The sequence below is a fragment of the Apus apus genome, chromosome 3 (assembly GCF_020740795.1).
Source record: "Apus apus isolate bApuApu2 chromosome 3, bApuApu2.pri.cur, whole genome shotgun sequence".
Taxonomy (NCBI): domain Eukaryota; kingdom Metazoa; phylum Chordata; class Aves; order Apodiformes; family Apodidae; genus Apus; species Apus apus.
The window spans coordinates 67,653,375-67,670,743 of record NC_067284.1 but is presented as its reverse complement, the minus strand read 5'-3'; the positions used below and the strand labels follow the sequence as shown (position 1 = coordinate 67,670,743).

General features: G+C 44.4%; 1 protein-coding gene across 1 annotated transcript; it reads right to left on the bottom strand.

Moving 5' to 3' along the window:
* Positions 1 to 11,698: 11,698 nt before the first annotated feature.
* BATF3 (basic leucine zipper ATF-like transcription factor 3) lies at positions 11,699 to 17,058 on the bottom strand. The gene is given in 4 exon segments (XM_051615038.1): positions 11,699 to 12,266; positions 14,598 to 14,702; positions 16,073 to 16,232; positions 16,991 to 17,058. Coding segments are annotated over 4 exon segments (519 nt in total). The 3' UTR covers positions 11,699 to 12,080.
* Between the last annotated feature and the right edge of the window lie 311 nt (positions 17,059 to 17,369).

The window sequence follows — 17,369 nt, the reverse complement described above, 5'->3', positions numbered from 1 at the left end:
TATAAGAAGCACTAACTTCCAAATGAGTATGTTCCATTTTACTGGTGATGGCAAACCTTTCTACAGAGTGAACTGACAGACTGCTTATCCTGCCTGATTCATGGGATGCAAATGCATTGAGCATATCATGCTCACATGGTTGCAAAGGCTAGCTTAGGGTTTTGAAATGCTACAAATATGAAGAGCAATCTTTTACTGGGTATGAACCAGAACTGCTTTGGCAAGTGTCGAGTTAGAGGTGAAAATGATTTATCACTGAAGTCCTTCTCTTGAAGGCATGGATTTCTTCAAAAGTAAAAATAAGTGTGATACTAAAGTTTCACAAAATACCTAAGAATATACTACCAGAAAGAGTACTTCTATATACAAAGTTAAAAAGTTATAATTCTCATCACAGAAAAACTTCAAAGTCAGTAATGAATTCTTCCAATGTTTTCTCTACCTTGTTTTTTCATAAAGGAAAGTGGAGAAGAAGAATCTTCTCAGATTATTACAACTGATTCAATAAAATTCCAGAGAAATGATGGCCATTAAGAACCTAGTTCTGAATAACCAGCTTGTCTTCTTTAGCTGCATGGAAGTGGTGAGTTCAGGAAATGAGTGATAGCATTGCAACTGCCTATTAACGTCCAAGAGTTCAGCTATTACTGAGGCATGTTAACAAGCCAGCTGAGAATTGTATTCAGCTATCAAATGATGGATAATCTGTTCTGCCTATGTATACAAATGCAGGATGCCAAATGAGGGTGAAGGGGTTTGTGACACGAGTGTTCCTTAGCAAGCATGACGTACCAATTCAAGGCATTCCCCTGCCTTCTGTCTCTCTGCCATGGCAAGCTCCCCTCTTGCAGCTGTGCCATTCCTGCTGGTTGTCAAGCCATTCTATGAACAGGATCAGGCAACTGACATTTTTAAAAATGTCCATTTTTCTCACTCAAGATTACTTTTCAGTCCTCTACAGTTCACTGTGTAGTTTATTGTGCAGCCCATGAGCGTTTTGCTGGGACTACAAGGAGGGCAGCGACGTGGGAGAAGGGTGGAGGTGAGCAAGTAAGACCTGCTTTAGACAGTGTTGCCACCCAGAAAACTATTAGTGCACCTGCTCTCAAACAGAAGATTGCTATTAGTGCTTTTACACATTTAGTCCATAGACCCTGAATATATACTCAAACAGTGCTAATGTGGCATGAAATGCTAGCCTAGCTGGATTTCAGAAGCAACCAAAGCTCCTGTTTTCCCTCTACTTGTCTGAAGTCTCTTGCCCGTTCCCTTGCTCTTCCCACACGCTGAGCAGGGGCTGAACACTTTGGTTGAAACCAAATCCCTGATGACAAACCCCACTGACTCGGGGTGGGAGGGGGTGGGGAGGGAGAGGGGCAGGCAGGAGGAGCAGGGGGAGAAGGAGCAGGTTTCACATCAGCACTTCTCACAAGTTTAAAACCAGAACTTCTCACCCTTCATCAGTAATAAATCACAAACAAGCATCCTGCAATGTCTTACCTTAAAGCATTAATGGCCTTCAAAGGAACCAAGGCATCTGGGTGAGAGTTGAAGCAGGTTAAGCAGGGGTATGTCCCCTTCTGTCACTTCTGGTAATCAATAGCAGAGTAGAGCCACATCCACACAGTAACATCTTAAACTGTGGCTGCTAAATTTCCCAGGGCTAATTTATCAATGCTCTTACTCAGCTGGAATGTACCCACATGAACACCCTTACTGAAATTAGCTTGTAAATTAGATAAATGTTATCCAGATCCATTTTAAAATTCCTTCGAATTAGCAAGATGGCATAAGGGAGGGGTATAGGGAAAGAAATAGGTGCGATATCTTAGCATATTAGTTGTTTGGACTATGATTTTGAAATCAGTTAGGTGTGTTGGCACACCTTAGTGTGTAACCAAGTGCTTGGCTATGTATGCAACTGTTTACAACTTCCCATAAGATTTTCAGAAAACCTAGACTGCAATGTGCAACTTCAGAACCTGAATATGGATCCATGCACCTGAAGCTCTTGGGCTCTCACTGGGTGTATCAGCACACAATGAAAGGAAAATATTTAAAATTACTAACTACCGTGCTGAGACAGTAATGCAAGTCTTGGTTTGCAATCTAAGAGGATCGATTTCCATGCCAAGTACACATGAATTAAACTCACCTCATACAATTCCTCCAGAGGACTGAAGATTAAAAAGAAATTTGCCCAGCTAAACTCTGGAGAATGACCTCAGAGAACTAACCCGTGGTTGCTAATTGAATGACATCAGAAAGCAAGCCATCAGCAGTATTCTGCCAATTTCCTAGACACTGGAGAGTTTGGGTAAGGGTTGCATTAAAAGATCTGTCATCAACTGAATATTAATCTCTCAGTATTTTATTACTCAGTCTTAAACAGGGCCTTCTGGAGGGCATGAATTATTGGCAACGTGAGGCAGTAATTACAAAGTGAGGTATACTGTAGAAAACATGACAAGTGAGTTAAAACAGTGTCTGGGGACCATTTAATATCATGCTGGCAAACAGAACCTGTTATAAAACCATTTTAGAGAGGAGAGATATAGTGTAGGAATCTGCTAAACTACAGAAAGAAACCCTGAAGCAGAAAATTACGTTTTTCATTTCTCACATTAAGGCATAGCCTTTCAGGCTACACTTCTGGTACAGAGTATTATTAGATTGTGCCTCTACAGACCACCGTGTGGGTGCTCTGAGTTTCCTGAATGTGCTGCAGGACCAGGCGCATTTTTTAAATGTGTAGTAATCACTGTACATGAGATGCCATGTTCCACAGTCTGCCCTTTGGATGCCACGTGGCTGATGACAGTCTCACTGAACTCAGCGGTGAGGGGTATCCAAGTAAGAGAAGAGTGAGGAAATATGTACTATATGTGTGTGACACTGACATAATTCAGTTGTAGTTAAGAAAACATTTCAGTAAAGTGAAAACAAAATCACACTGAATTCTTGCAGTTCAAATGTCCCAACCTGAGCCAAGTATGAACAGATCCTGTGTACTGTAAAGGGACAGCAAGAAAAGCTGAAATAAGAGCATGCAGGGGATCCACTGTCACAGGGCAGGGCATGTGGCTGATGAAAAGCTTTGAAAAGCATCACTGAATTTCTAGGAAGCCTCAAGCCATGAAACACAGAACTGACCGTTTCAGGCCACATGATACAGCCTGATGTTCCCACAGCCAGCATTATTGCATGACAAAGCATGAGCAATAACAGAGGAGTCTTGTTTAAGTGTATCAGTGCATGGAAAGACCAGGAAAGTACTGGAGCATTTCCCTGAATTGCCTACTCAATACAACAAATCCTCTGCCTTGAAGAGTTTACATTCTTAGTAGGTAAAATGAGCAGGTGGTGCAGGGAAGAGACACATGTAACCTTGCAAAGCATGATAGACCTAAACGTTCATTAAACAGAATATGAAAATTAATAGCATAATGCAGTTAAAAAGAAAAAGGAGTAATTATTGTTATTATCGGGGAAATCTGAATGCTCTTAAGCAAGAAAAGTGGAGACTGCACCTTGACTTGGGATGAACTATGGCTTTCCCACTGTTATTTTTAATAGACATTCAGTAACTGAATTACTACTCTTGAAACACTACTGTTTACATATAAAACAAGTAGCATACTGTTATGGGGTTTTTATTAAGAAATCATGCAACAGTTTAATAACCTTGTGTTATCATTTTTAATAGCATATTCTTCAAATTTTGAGAGCAAACCAAGAAAATTACAGCTAAGAGTCTCTCCCTGTGCACCTGATATCACATATTGTGATAAAAGTGAAACTGAAAACTCATTGTCTGTGTTTTCATTTTAATGTATATAGCTGGTATTTTAAAAGTAAAATAATTTATTTTTCCCCTACCATTTAAAAAGATACAACTTGAATTCCAAGTCATTATCTACAATTGTACATTGTATCCAGAATTTGTAGTTGGAAATGGTAAGAAAAGAAATGGAAACAAATAATGATGGAAAACCAATTACTGAAAACTGCAGGAACTGGCTTTCGTATGAATTAAGTGAAATATTTTTAATACTGCAAAATCTCAATAAAATGTATATTAAAAGCTGGTAATATAATATTTATGGGAAAAATGTTTTGATCACGTCGTTTCTTAACACAATGGTAAAAATACAGAAATGTTCACATGTGAGTGTAATTTAGAATTGCCCACAAAAACCCTGAGTAGTCATGTGACCTTCACAGCTCTCAAACACACATATCCCTGTTCATACTCTTGTGCTTGAATTGTATCCACATTACATCCTGTCCCTGCTGCAAGCTGCTCTGCATGGGCTGACCTCACTGACTGCTCAAGTCTCCCTGAGTTACCTGAAACTCCAGACAGGAGAAGTGTGGAACTACCAGCAAGAGACCGTTTCAAACTGAGGCAAATGCCCTCAGCATTTTCTTCGCCTGGAAAAAGGGACTCCTGCTCATATATAAACAACACATGAGTAATTGCCATTAGTGTCCTCACCTGTATGACCAAAAAGTCTCTTTCAAATTTGATGGCTCTTGTCCATTAATCGAGTCCTTAAACACAGCTGATGGATCACCTACCCTTAGAAAGCTGAGAGCAAGGGCGTGTAACCTCTCAGTGCACTGTCAGAATAGGTCCTGAGTCCATACTGGAACTTAGCAAACAAATGGGATGACCAGAATTTACAAGGGAAATTTCTAGGCTGTGTTCTACTGTAATTTACAGTAAAAAAGAAAGAAAGAAAAAAAAATCTCTAGAGATTATTTACCTTGCAACCCAATAGTGCACTTGGAAATTACTGTACCCTAAAACAGCTCTGATAAGCAAAGATGAAACTCAAATAGCTAAAAGGGAACTTGCAGATCTCTTGCTTAGTATCAAATCCTATTTTAAAACCTTCTGCTCTTAAAGACATCCTGTTTATATATTTAATCAATGAACTGGATGTAAGAGAAACAAAAATTGCCTGCAATCCTCTGTAAAATGTATATTTGCAAAATTGGAGTAACTCAGCTTTTAAAGTAAACAACTAAACAGTCTGGGAAATTCCCCAAATTCCTGTTAGATTCTGTTTCTGTTTCTCTGCAAACAGTTTTCTGAGTTTGCTGGAAACATAGAATGGTTCAGTGGCAGGCATTTAGGAAAAAAAATTAAAATAATCCCTTTCTTTTCTGCTCTTTTCTTGCCTGGATGTTACCAAAGATTTCAACTTTATATGAGACTCTGCCTCTGACAAAACCTGTGTTAGCTCTCCTGCCAAAATGAGCTTCTGGATAATTATGTGGGATTCAGGGACATTAGGCAGTTGCTTTGATTTGTTTTGTTTGCTTTAAGGTCTTCTTGCTTTTAAAGGTAATTGCAAGCCTCATCCAAAAAAAGAATAAGGACATGGGACAGGAGGAAATCTTTTGGATCACCAATATACTCAATGGATCTCACATCGAACCATCAAGCTTCATCCTAAAACTAAGAAGGTTGCATGCATAGATGCCTACATATGAAATTGCTCACATACACCATTTCTGTTGGAAGGCTTTTCCTGAACACCTTTCTTCCACAGGTAGAAACTTCTTCACATATATATAGTTAAAAAATATGTGCAAGTTATACCTGTTTATTCTTCTGCTAACATTACTTCTTTCGTATAATGGTTCTTTCCCTTACATTTTCTTTACTCCACTGTAATAACATAGACAGCTATGCTGCCACTTCTCAGATTTTGTTTAAAATAAAGACTCAAAATAACAGATTTCTTACTCCCTTAATATTCTTAGTAGCCCTTCCATGTGCCTGTACTAGTTTTGGTTAATCTTTCTTCATCATGGTTTAGCAGAAACATATGCAGAATTACAGATGTGGCTTTGCCAGGTCCTGGCATAATTACATTGATATTTCTCTCTTTAAGAACACAAATAGATAGATAAATAAATAAATAACCCAAATACTAAGCCGAGTTCCTATTTAACTTCCTTCTTGCCCCACTGCATTGGTGCCTCAGCATCAGTTACTGACAAACCTGGCTTTACTTGTTCATTCCATTGTCATTTCCAATTGATAAGACTCCACCTTGTTACAGAAATTCCTATTAATGTTTCTTCAAGTTTGTGACTTCATTCTTTGGATCATGACAGGGTGCTAAATAATCGCATCTAAGTTCCCTTTTCCACAGAAGTTTGGACCAGATGGTCTTCTGAGCTTCCCTTCCAATCTGAGCTGTTCTGTGATTCTATGATTAATTATCATGACATTTCTGTTTCCTTCTGCAAGGTCATGCAAATTCTTTTGCATGATATTTCAGTCTTCTTCTGTACTAATGGTTACTTTTTATCCAAAGTCCTTACTAAAGGTACTAAACAAGAGTGGTCTGTGACCAGTCCTTGATAACCTCCATTTGTCAACTGTTCTTTAACCTGATAGCTCCCTTTTCAAAACAAATTATTGACATTTTCCTTCACCTAGTTCTCTGGTTATTTTTCAGTTCTTGTACTATTTCACATGATCTCCAGCTGAAGGAATTGTATCTTGTATAGCATTGCATCAAATATTTAAGCAGAGTCTTGTTGCTTATTCTTTATCCTCAACTGTTTTACCTAAGACAGAGAACAAATTTGTATTCTCAAAATTTACTTTACAATGGGAAGACAAATCTTAATAGTTTGCTTATCCCAGGAGAGATTACTTTTGACCCTTTCTTAGAATCTCCAGATTTTTGACACTTTAATAACTTAGAATAATGAAAACATGGCAAGTTCATTATGAGACAGTTAAAGAAGAAATTTCTTCCGGATAATTTGAGACGTTTATCCAGAACTGAGCTCTGAGGGGAATGGTCTGTGGTAGACTCAATTGGACAGTACCCAGATGAGTGCAGCAAAGCTATATTGGCAGTCTATAGGACTTACTGAACACATACAAGAAAATCTCCTTATCTACAGATTTAAAACAAACGCATCTATTAGAGATATAATTTTCAATTTGGCTACATGAAGAAGCTACTTCAGGAAGAGATAAGCTGTGAAATTGAAGCAGGGTAGTCATTCGATACTAACTCCTCAAATGAATGTTTTTGTCCTCTACCAAGACAGCTTTGTGGTTTAGCTTATCCACTTCTAAAGAGAAATATGATGATTCCCTTAAAGAAGACCAAACACATATCTAGTAAAGAACAGACTATTTGCAAAAGCTATGCTAGCTGTTTCCAGAATAGTCAAGCCCTTACATTTGATGTAATGATTTAAAAATTCTACAGTGGGAGAGAAATGTTTTACTCTATTCTTAAGGATTTTTTTCCCTGGGAAATATCAAGAAAAAACCTGACTGAGTACCAGAAAAGGAGAATGCAACCCCAGGGATGATTGTAACTATGGTTTCCTTACTAAGAATTATCCACTTCAAGTTAGCCTGTAGCCACTGAGTTAAATATTACCCAAGTTAGTAAGTGTAGTGCCACATGCCTTCTGTGGCCTCTGAGTAAGACTGTTTCTACTTCCAGTGAAATCAATGCAAACCCCACATTTCTGCAAAGAATTAATCCAAATTCTTTCACTCCCTTACAGATGTCTGACCACACCACATGCTGCACGTACATGTACGATGCTTCTCCGGTGACCGCTTGACAAATAACCCAGGGTTTACAAAGTGAAAACTCCCACCCTTCTATAAAGAGAGTACCAGTAGTCTCTGTAACAGTAAATAAACCCACCACTTCTCCTGCCTATCAGACGTGCTTCCTTCCTGTGACACCGCACTGATGGGAAGAAGAGAAAAGGGATTTTTTTTTTTTTAATTGTTGTTTTATCTATCACTTTCACTGAGGCAGAAATTCTAGACTGATTCACAGATGGAAACCCCAAATGCCACGCAGCAAAGCATTCATCTACGGACAGGAAACAGTATGGGCTTTACACGCTAGAGTAAAGGTTATGACACTTTAAAGTACGTTTTAAAAGGCTGCAAAGGCACCTTCCTTAATACACAGCTGACAAAAGCAGCTGCACATAAAAGCCTTTAATCATACACAGGGTGTACCTGGAAAGTTCAGTTTCTATATGCTCCTACAGATTAGCCTTTCTCTTCTAATACCAATGACATGAAGCAATGTTGTCACCAGGCTGCATAGGAACAGAAGGAGACAAGAAGGGAAAAAAAAAAAACAAAAAAAGAAAAGGTATTTGAAATAAAATGGTGAGAGAATACAAAGAAAATACTGCAAATAGCAAATGCAGATGAGATCAGCAGGTATTATAGAAGGAGCAGCAGACGACAGTAAAAGATAACAGGGAAAGAACAGAAAGTCTGTAGCATTGGTGGGTTTAAATATGCTTTTTAAAAGGCATATTTTTAGCAAGATTTTGGATGATAATCTGAAGACACTTACAATGCTCACAGACATACACGTAAAGTATCAGTGGGAAGGAGCAGGATGTTCTAAACAGCTCTCTTGAGGTATAATAGTTGATCTCTTATACTCACACTAGCAGTTTTGGGAAGGTTGACTTTGTCTTTCTGTTGATTTTTAAATTTATTTATTTATTAACCTCCAAAGGTAAATTTATGCTAAAATTATGTCTTCAAAATATCATCAATTTAAATCTGACCCAACAGCAACCGAAATTAATGGATAGACAAATAGCTCAATTGGACTCAGTCTGCTACTGGAATGAATACTTTTACCTGTGGGTTAAGTTTGCACTAAGCATTTTGCTTCTTCCTTAGAGTCACAGAAAATACAAAAGGGAAATCCACACTGACCAAATGTAGACAAACTGTAACCTTCATTGTGAACTTAAGAGGCAAAATCCAGCTGTCTTGGCAACCCTCATCTGCCATTACGCATCTACAAACGAGACTGCAGTTCACAGTACTCCTCACGTGAGACACCATCTGAACATAGACAAGATCTTCCTTATGTACCTGCATCCAAAAATCATGGGAATGTAATACAGACAACATTTGTAGAGGACAAGTCAAACTAACTGGCAGTTTTCTGAAGCCAGAGTACATCAAGCAGTATGAAACCCTTTGTCTGTGATGGTGTAATACCCTGCTGCAGAAGGAGAGGTTAGGATTTGATAAAGAACTTTCTGTTGCTTCCTTAACAAATGGGCCTTTTCCTTTCTGTTCTCCTTTCTGGTTCCCTGTTCATGTAAGAATTATCCCAGGCTACAGAAAATACTTTTTTTTTTTTTTTTTAAGTTATCTGTAAATCAATATCCTTGTGAATGGCTCCTGCAAAAAGTGCAATCAGCCTGCGTGCATATCATCTTCTTTTGTTAAAGCCTATGCTTTAACAGGTCACTATCCCTCTCAACCCATGATTCAGCTATGACAATAATTCTATAAATATATCAGAATTTTGGGTTTGTTTGGCTTGGAACACTCAGTTTGCTCACTTCTTTTACTTGGGGTTCCCAGCTGCCTTTGAACCTTGGTCACACAACGTACCATTTGTGGGGGATGCCTTGGTTAATCTATTAAACAGAAGAATGATCCATAAGGCCCTTTGGAAATAGTGCTGGAAAAAACAGTGATGCAATAGATGGAGGAGGCAGAAGCAGCCCAGGCCCTAGGGGGCTCAAAGCACGATGCACTGGCTGGAGCTACACCCTGTGGTTGTGAGAAGGAACTGGTGGCAGTGAGGGCTCCTGAAGATCTGCTGCTGGCCATTCCAAGGAACAGCAGCACAACCTTGGGATAAAGTTGCTGTTGCCAGCACACAACGTTGCTGCATCTTCCCCTGTACACTCTGTGTAGACATTGTACAGTTAATAAATCAATAAACACCAAGTCAGAAACAGTGGACTAAAGCTTGCATCACAGAACAATGACAGTTCTTACTGATGAACTGTGTACAGTAGAACTTGGACTACCAAATGATAAGCTGCAGCCACTTTCTAGGCATATGTTCAGAAGAATAAATGTGTAAGAAAGAGGATTTTACACAGGCAACTAGATATCTTCTTTTAGAAAAAAGCACCTGTGGGACAAAATCCCTAGAAAGGTTCTGCTGAGATGGTCTTGGACAAGGTGGTTGACCTTTCCTCCCCTTTTTGGGGGTCTGCAGGGCTCCATAGGAGAAACCATGCTTTTGCACCAGTTCTGACTGCTCAACTAGCTACTTTCCATTCCCAGCCTCAGCTCAGCTGCACATACCTAGTTAAGAGATATCAGACATCCTCTCTCTCTCCCTCCATCCTAAACTATAATGAATGTTCCCAGAGTGAATGTTGTCCATTTCGACTATGCTTCTCCTCCTCCATTACACCTCTGCTCTGCACAAATTACACAGTGGCATCCAGGGACTGAAGGAATGTGAGTGGATGAAGATGCTTAAGATAGCTTCCTCTCTTAAGGGTCACAGACAGCATCATATCAAGGACATTATCCAAAGTGTGTATTTTGAAGTGTGCAGAAACCTTATTTTTCCTTGGCAGGGACTGTACCAGATTTTTCTTTGCAGGATGACTCTGTTCTTGAAGGACCATAAGAAACTTTGAAGACTGCAATTAGGCCATAGATAGCTTCTGCAAATGCTGAAAATTGTCTTGATGATGAAAACTTTTACAGAAGCCAGCAGCTCACACCTGCTATCTTGAGTTTCTAGCCTAAGACAATGTCATGAGAGGGCCCTTTAGAAGGCAGAGCTGACTACAGGGTTTCCCCAGTTCTTTCTTGGTGGTGATCAACAATGCATCATTCTACTTAAGAAGCTAAAAAAGAAAAAAACCTTTTAGACTTTTCAGATCATATTCTGCTGATAAATACTGTGAGCCTGGTGAGGGGAGAAATTAATCCCATGAGTTGAACTGAAAAAAAACCCCAAATGCTGGAGTAAGAGACTTGGAAAAGGGGTAGAGCTTTTGTTTGTTTGTTTGTTTTTTGTTTTTTTTGTTTGTTTGTTTGTTTGTTTGTTTTTTTTAATCCAAAGGTGCTCTTTGACTGAGAAATATTGTGAGAAAAGCACTACTGGATCCCAGGCTGCAGCAGCATTCAGATTTCTACAGCTTGACACTACTGAGAATCTTCAAAGAAAGTGAACACATTTTTCTGTGTATTTCTCAGTAACATTGTCATAATTCTTCCTTTTTTGTAAAAAGGAAAAAAAAAATTAAAGGAAATGTAATGTTTTTCTTGCAAACAGTTATCAAATATCTTCTGTGTGTGGACACTGGACAAGATGTTCAGCTAAACTCACTTTGTTCTATCCACAGACATCATTTACCTAAAGCAATATACAAGATGAAGGATAAAGGTATTTGTTAATTTCCAATGGGTGCAATAAACCAGTAATTTTTAAAATTTGCTCTTTAAAACATGTAGAACCAGAAAATTGTTTTTCTTCCACACAGACCAGACAATCATAATTTGAAATTGCCATGTTTTAGGACAAAACATTCCAAAAACTAATGTTGGCAGGGCTGATGATTGGGAACATGAAAGAAATGAAGACTGGGAGGATTCATTTGTTACACACACTTCAAAAGAGGAAGCAATCAAGAGGTGATAAGAAAATAATAAAACAATTGACAGGAAGATTAGTATTAGACTTTGGATTTGACCAGTAAAAAACCAGTAGAAATGTTATAAAGACAGTGATTATTGAAGAAGGTGGAAAATGTCATAAAGATGCGACATCACTTTTATTAACCAAACCTATTTAGAGAAAAAAAAAAAAAAAACAGCAGCCAGAACATGATATACATGGATGACAAGTGACCAAGGGTTACTGGCAGTGGACATGTGGGAGAAAGGCATCCCAGCCCAAGGTCAGTACTTTCCCCTGTCTACATTCCATCATGTGATGGTGGGCTGCACCACACTGTGACATTTCTGAATGTCCATGGCTCAAACCACAGCTCAAAGATTCTACCCAATCCAATGTTGCAGTTCAAGCTGTCTTTTTTCCATGCTGGTGTTTTCCTGAGATTCAGAAGACTGTAACACATCAATGTAGAGAAGAGCTGCATGGTCAAGTCCAGTCCTCTTTGATGGAAGACTTGCACCATAAGCAGGCAGTTCTTCAAGTCTCCCATTAATGGCACCTTCACACATTACATTTAAAGATGATCAAGGAGAGGTTTCATCTTGGCAGGCAGCTGGCGAGTGCATCAGGCCTTGGTACGGTCACAAAGTTCATGGTGCAGTGCAACAGCGGACAGATCTTTTCATGATCCTTCAACACTTCACTCAAGTGTTTCATTTCATCTGTTAGCTTTCCAATTTCTCTTTTCAGGGAGGTATTTTCTTGCTCAAGAGACTCATATTCCTGGAAGGAGTTAAAAAAAAGAAGTCTACTCATAGTCAAAACATTCCTTTCAGTGCTTCCACCTTGAGTACATTCACATAACTCTAGAAAAAACTGTGTGGTTTCTTACTACAATGTGCAAAATGCTGAGGAAGGACAGACACAGCCTGGGTGCTGGAACAGGGCAAGTGCTTCATAACCTCTGTTCTGACCACATTGCAATTCCTTTCATGGCCCTGAAGACCAGGAGGTGTTGCTGGTCCTTGAGGGTCCCCAGCAGCCCAGGGCTGCAGGTGTGGGTGTCTGCATCCCTTTGGTGGCCTTTTTCAGCCCTGGGCTGCCTCTGCTGAGGGGAGTCAAGCAGGACAGCTCAGAGCAGAACAAATGAAAGCACCAAGAACAGGTAGGTTCTGGGAAAACCCAGTTCCTGGCATTGCCAGTGAGGAAGGGGCAGCCTCTGCCATGGGCCAGGCCAAGATGCACACCTAGCACACCGTGCCCAGTGTCAGCCACTCTCCTCCAGGTGGCTGGGGCTGGTAGCAGCCTGCTCATATGGCCAGGAACACAAGAGCAGGAGGAGGGGAGTGTCATGCCAACTTGTTTCCAGCCCCACTTTGTCACCACAAGGCAAGGCCTGACCACTGTCTTTGCTATGGCGGACCTGGGCTGCTTTTGAGCTAAGGCTTCTCTTGCAATGAATAAGCTGCTATTAACTGCAGGGGAGTTTTGAGGTGCTCTGCACATACATCCGTGACAGATGTGAGAATTGCGTGTCACATTTTTTGGTAACTGCATGTTAACTGCATGTCTGAAGTGTTCCTGCTTTCAAGCCTCGTTATCTCTAAGAGAAGAGAGCTAGAGGTTCAGAGCCAGCCCATGGAAAACCTGCAGGTGTCTGCACCTCGCTTCTGGCCTAGGGCTCAGCGCTCACCCACTCAATGTCAGCTCCCTGCAAAAGCTTCAAAGCAAACTTCAAAACCTACATATGGTCTGTTTACCAGGCAGCAGGGAGAGCCTCTCATGCAGTGCTCCTCTCAGCAGTCTGGGACTGCCTCTGCTGCCCTTTGCTGCAGGAGTTTGTATCTCCTTGCCCTCCCTCACACCCTTCCACCACCTCTCTCACACATTATGGTAGCCAGCTCCAGCAAAAGTGTCCATCCCCTGACTCTGCTCACCTCTTGTTGCCCCGAACCCCAGGGATTTGAGTTCTGGAGTATTACTCTCCCATTGCTCTAATTTTCAGGCTGAGACTATCAAATTGTTCTTGCCAAGAATGAATTCCTATTCAACCAGAACTGCCTGCACAGGGGAAAACTTAAATGCCTGAGAATGAAGAACCCCAGCATGAGGAAGATCCTCAAGTTCAGAAGGAACAGGGCCTAGAAATTACTCCACAAAAGCCAGGGGGCACCCCTTTCCAGAAGTACCCTGCACCTGGCTTTCTCAGGCACTGACTCAGAAGAGTTCTGGGAAAAACCAAACCCAAAACTCCCCACACTGTGCCTCTTGGCCTCTATTGAATGTTGGCAGATCCTTCTACCCTGAGAAAGTGAAGAGCCTGGGCTGAACCTCCAGGGCTGAATAACTGACTCAGCCACAATCACAGCAGCAGAACTAACATTTACCCCAAGAGTCCCGGCTACAGCAAAAGCACTGCTGTGTGAGGTAACATCCAAAACCAGAGAAAGGGGAATCCTGTCCTCCAGCATTTGCACTGAGGACCAGAGAAAACTACACCACATTGTGATATTGAGGAGAAGTATTTCTGAAAAAATCCGTTACTTTCATGGGTTTTTTTTGAAACACCCACTGTTATTTATCAGAACACAGGTATAACAGCTAACTGCACACAGCTCTCGTGCTTGGAGGTTTTGAAGTAGCCTTTTCAACTGGGTGTTTCTGTCTCACCCCACAGTTTTAGAGCTGACTTCAGCCAGCACTGCCACTAGGCAGCACGGTCCCCTCCTCCTCCACTGCCTTCTCCCTCATCAGGCAGCAAGCCTTCACCCACTGCCATAGTGAACGTGACAAGCTTAATGTTAATTCAGAAGAAAAGGGGTTTGATTTAGCCCTGTGCTCTGGTTCACTAGGTGGTCACGGGAACAGCAAAAGAGGGAGGGTGAGGCAAGGGCCACATCTCTGTCTCTCTTCCTGGCAGTGTCACCGATGGCAGATCTGCACTGGCCAGCTCGGGAGCTCCCGAGCAGGCACCTGCCTCTGCCTCACACCCACAGCTCTCTGAGCTGGATTAGGCTGAAAACAGGCCCATGCTGGTTTAAGAAGCCCCGTTTATTGGAAAGACCCCCAGTCGGTACCCAAGCCGTGCCGGCAAAACATCAAGTACCCATTCACCTCGTGAAGCTTATCTGCTTTCTGAGTTTGCTTCTTCCGACTCCTCTGTGCAGCAACTCGATTTTTTTCTCTCCTCCTTACCTTCCTGTCATCTTCTTCATGACTCTGGAACACATAAGCCAGAAATACTTCATTAGTTTTTAAGGTGCACACGGAGGTGCCCGAAGTCTAACTGTTCTGAGAGTGAGCACATATTCCCCGTTCCACAGCAGGCAATCCCAGCCTGCCACAGACCTCATGGTGCCCGCGAAGGGCAGCGCATCCCTGAGGGTGAAAGCGGAGAGGTGGAAGCCAGCAGGGACCCCCGAGGGGCTGCAGCAGAGCCCCGCGGGCACTCGCTGTACAGCTGATGGGGGAAGCGGGCACACACATCACCCACGGCGAGGACCTGCTCTCCCGCTCTGCCCCACGGACGGCATCTGACACCTGCCGGGCCCCCGCACGAACGAGAGGGAGGTGCAAGCAGCGGGGAGGAGAGCAGGGCCAGCGCTGCGCCCGCACCCGCTGCCGGCGGAGCAGCCCCGCGGCTCCCGCCGCTGCTCCCGCCGCTTCTCCCGCCGCGCTCCCGCCCGGCCGCGCCGTGTGCGGGCCGCAGGGAACTTCCCGCGCCCCTCCGCCCGCTCTCCCACCTGGAAGAGGCGCCTCCTGAGAAGGGAAGAGCTGACGCCCGAGGGAGAGGACACCCCCGACAGGGCTCAGCCCGGCGTGACTCAGCCCCATGTGCGTGCGGGCGTGCCCGCCCGCAGCGCCGAGCCCCCGCGCCCGGTGCCCCTGCCCATACCTGCTGGCCGCCCTCTGCCGCCGCGCTGCGGGGCAAGGCGCTGCCCCCTGCCGCCGCCGGGACGGGACACGACATCCCGCCGCTTGCCGAGCCGCCCCGGGACGCCGCGCTCGGCGCCGCTGGGCTCCCCCGGCCCGCGGGGGGAGGGCAGGGCGGGCTGGGGCGGGGCTGGGCAGGGGACGCACCCCCTTGGGCCGCCGCTGCACCTGGCAACCCCCGGCAACCCCCGGCCCGGGGGTGGAGTCGCCGCCCGCATGGGCGGCACATGGCGCCCGCCGGCAGCCGCGGCCGGGTAACGGGGAGCCCCCCGGGACCGCTCGGCTCAGCCCGGCCCGCACTGCTTCCCCTAGGGCCGGCCCACCCGGGTCTGAGCCCCCCGCGCAGGCAAAGGGTGCCCGTCCCCCGGGGCAGCGGGTTCTGCTCAGCCCCCGGGAGCCGGGGGAAAGCCCGCACCACCGGGCCACGGCGCTGCCCGGCAGGAGCTCCCTGAAAATCCCCCGGAGAGCCCCAGCCCCGGGGGCCGGCAGGGCCCGGCGCCCCTCCGGGCGGCCCGGCTCGTGCTTTCCCCTGCAAAAACCACCTCCCCGCAGTTTCTACTCTCCCCAGGTCTCCTCCCGCCGGCCGGGCGGGAGGCACCCCCGGGTGCCGGCCCGGCTCTCCCGCAGCACCGCCCGGCCCAGAGCCCGCCCGGCGCCGGGGGCCAGCTCACCCGCTGCCGCTCCTGAGACATCGGCTTTCAAAAGCGCCGTGAATTCCAGAGAAGTGACAGGCGGCTCAGCCGGGATTAATGGACGTGAGGACAAGGCCCCGGTGCTGGGATAAAACGATTTTCACTTTCGCTACTCGCGCTGTTCCTTTAAATAATAAGGAAATGCCACAGGCTTCTCGTAAAGGCGAAGCCAGGAAAGGACTGCTGAACACACAGTTGCACGCCGACAAAAAAGTCTCTCTTCAACTCTTCTGTCAAGAGTGTTTTAACAGAGGGAACGTTTTTTTCATCCCTCCCAACGCTTTCCCCACATTTTGATTGAACCGCTGTCTTTGCCTTCCCCTCTGAAGGAAGGAAAGGGGTTTGCACTGACAGGTACTTCAACAACATCTGCAGGTGCGTTTGTTCGTGGTACCTAGTGCACGCTCCTGGCTGTGCTCAGCTCACAGGAGCAAATACACAGCCACGTGAGGAGGGTGAAGGGCCCCCAGCCTGCAAGCAGGCAGCAATAAAGCCCAGGTATCTTAATAAATCAGGTACTTCCTTATTTTTCTGGTTTCCCCAGAAGTTTTGAGTCATCCATTTTAAATGATGAGGTTACAAAATTTGTGAACTGAGTACATATAGGCTACCCTTTCAGGAAGATCTGGCTAACAGTTTGTGCTGAAGGTGAGAAAATCATGCTGCCCTGGAGTCCAGTAGTCAGGCTGAAGTCTGTGTTCTGCCGCAGGTTTCCTGGTAGGATTCGGGACCATCAGCTAGATCAGCATTACTGGAAAAACCTGAGCAGGACTTCCCCAGTGGGAAGCGGTTCTGCCCACTGTTAACACCTCAGAGCAGCTTGTGTCTCCATCTTCCAGGCCACTCACGTTTGCTCTTGCACTTACTCAGTGTTCCTCTGACCCTAGAGGACTGAGCTTTTGTGAGCCTTCCCCACCCTGATAGCCATGGGGACCCACTTGGACGGGCATCCTCGCCAAAGTGCCCTGACCTCACCTGCATCTCCAGACTGCACTGGGTCTCCTCAGCATCTTACAGGATGTTCCCAGCCCCTTGGTTTCCTTAAAAGCAGTTTTGCTTCCTTCTTACTCAGTCATCCAACATGCTGGCACCAGGATGCTCACCAAGCGGGTGGTCACAGAGCCAGCAGCTGCGGGTTCCATGCTGATCTCCAGCTGAGGGGATCCAAACCAACAAGTCCTGGAGGGCAGCCCTAGCCTCCAGGTGGTGAGCATAAGAGGGTGAATTTAAAACAGTCCGATCTTGCATGAGCTACACATCA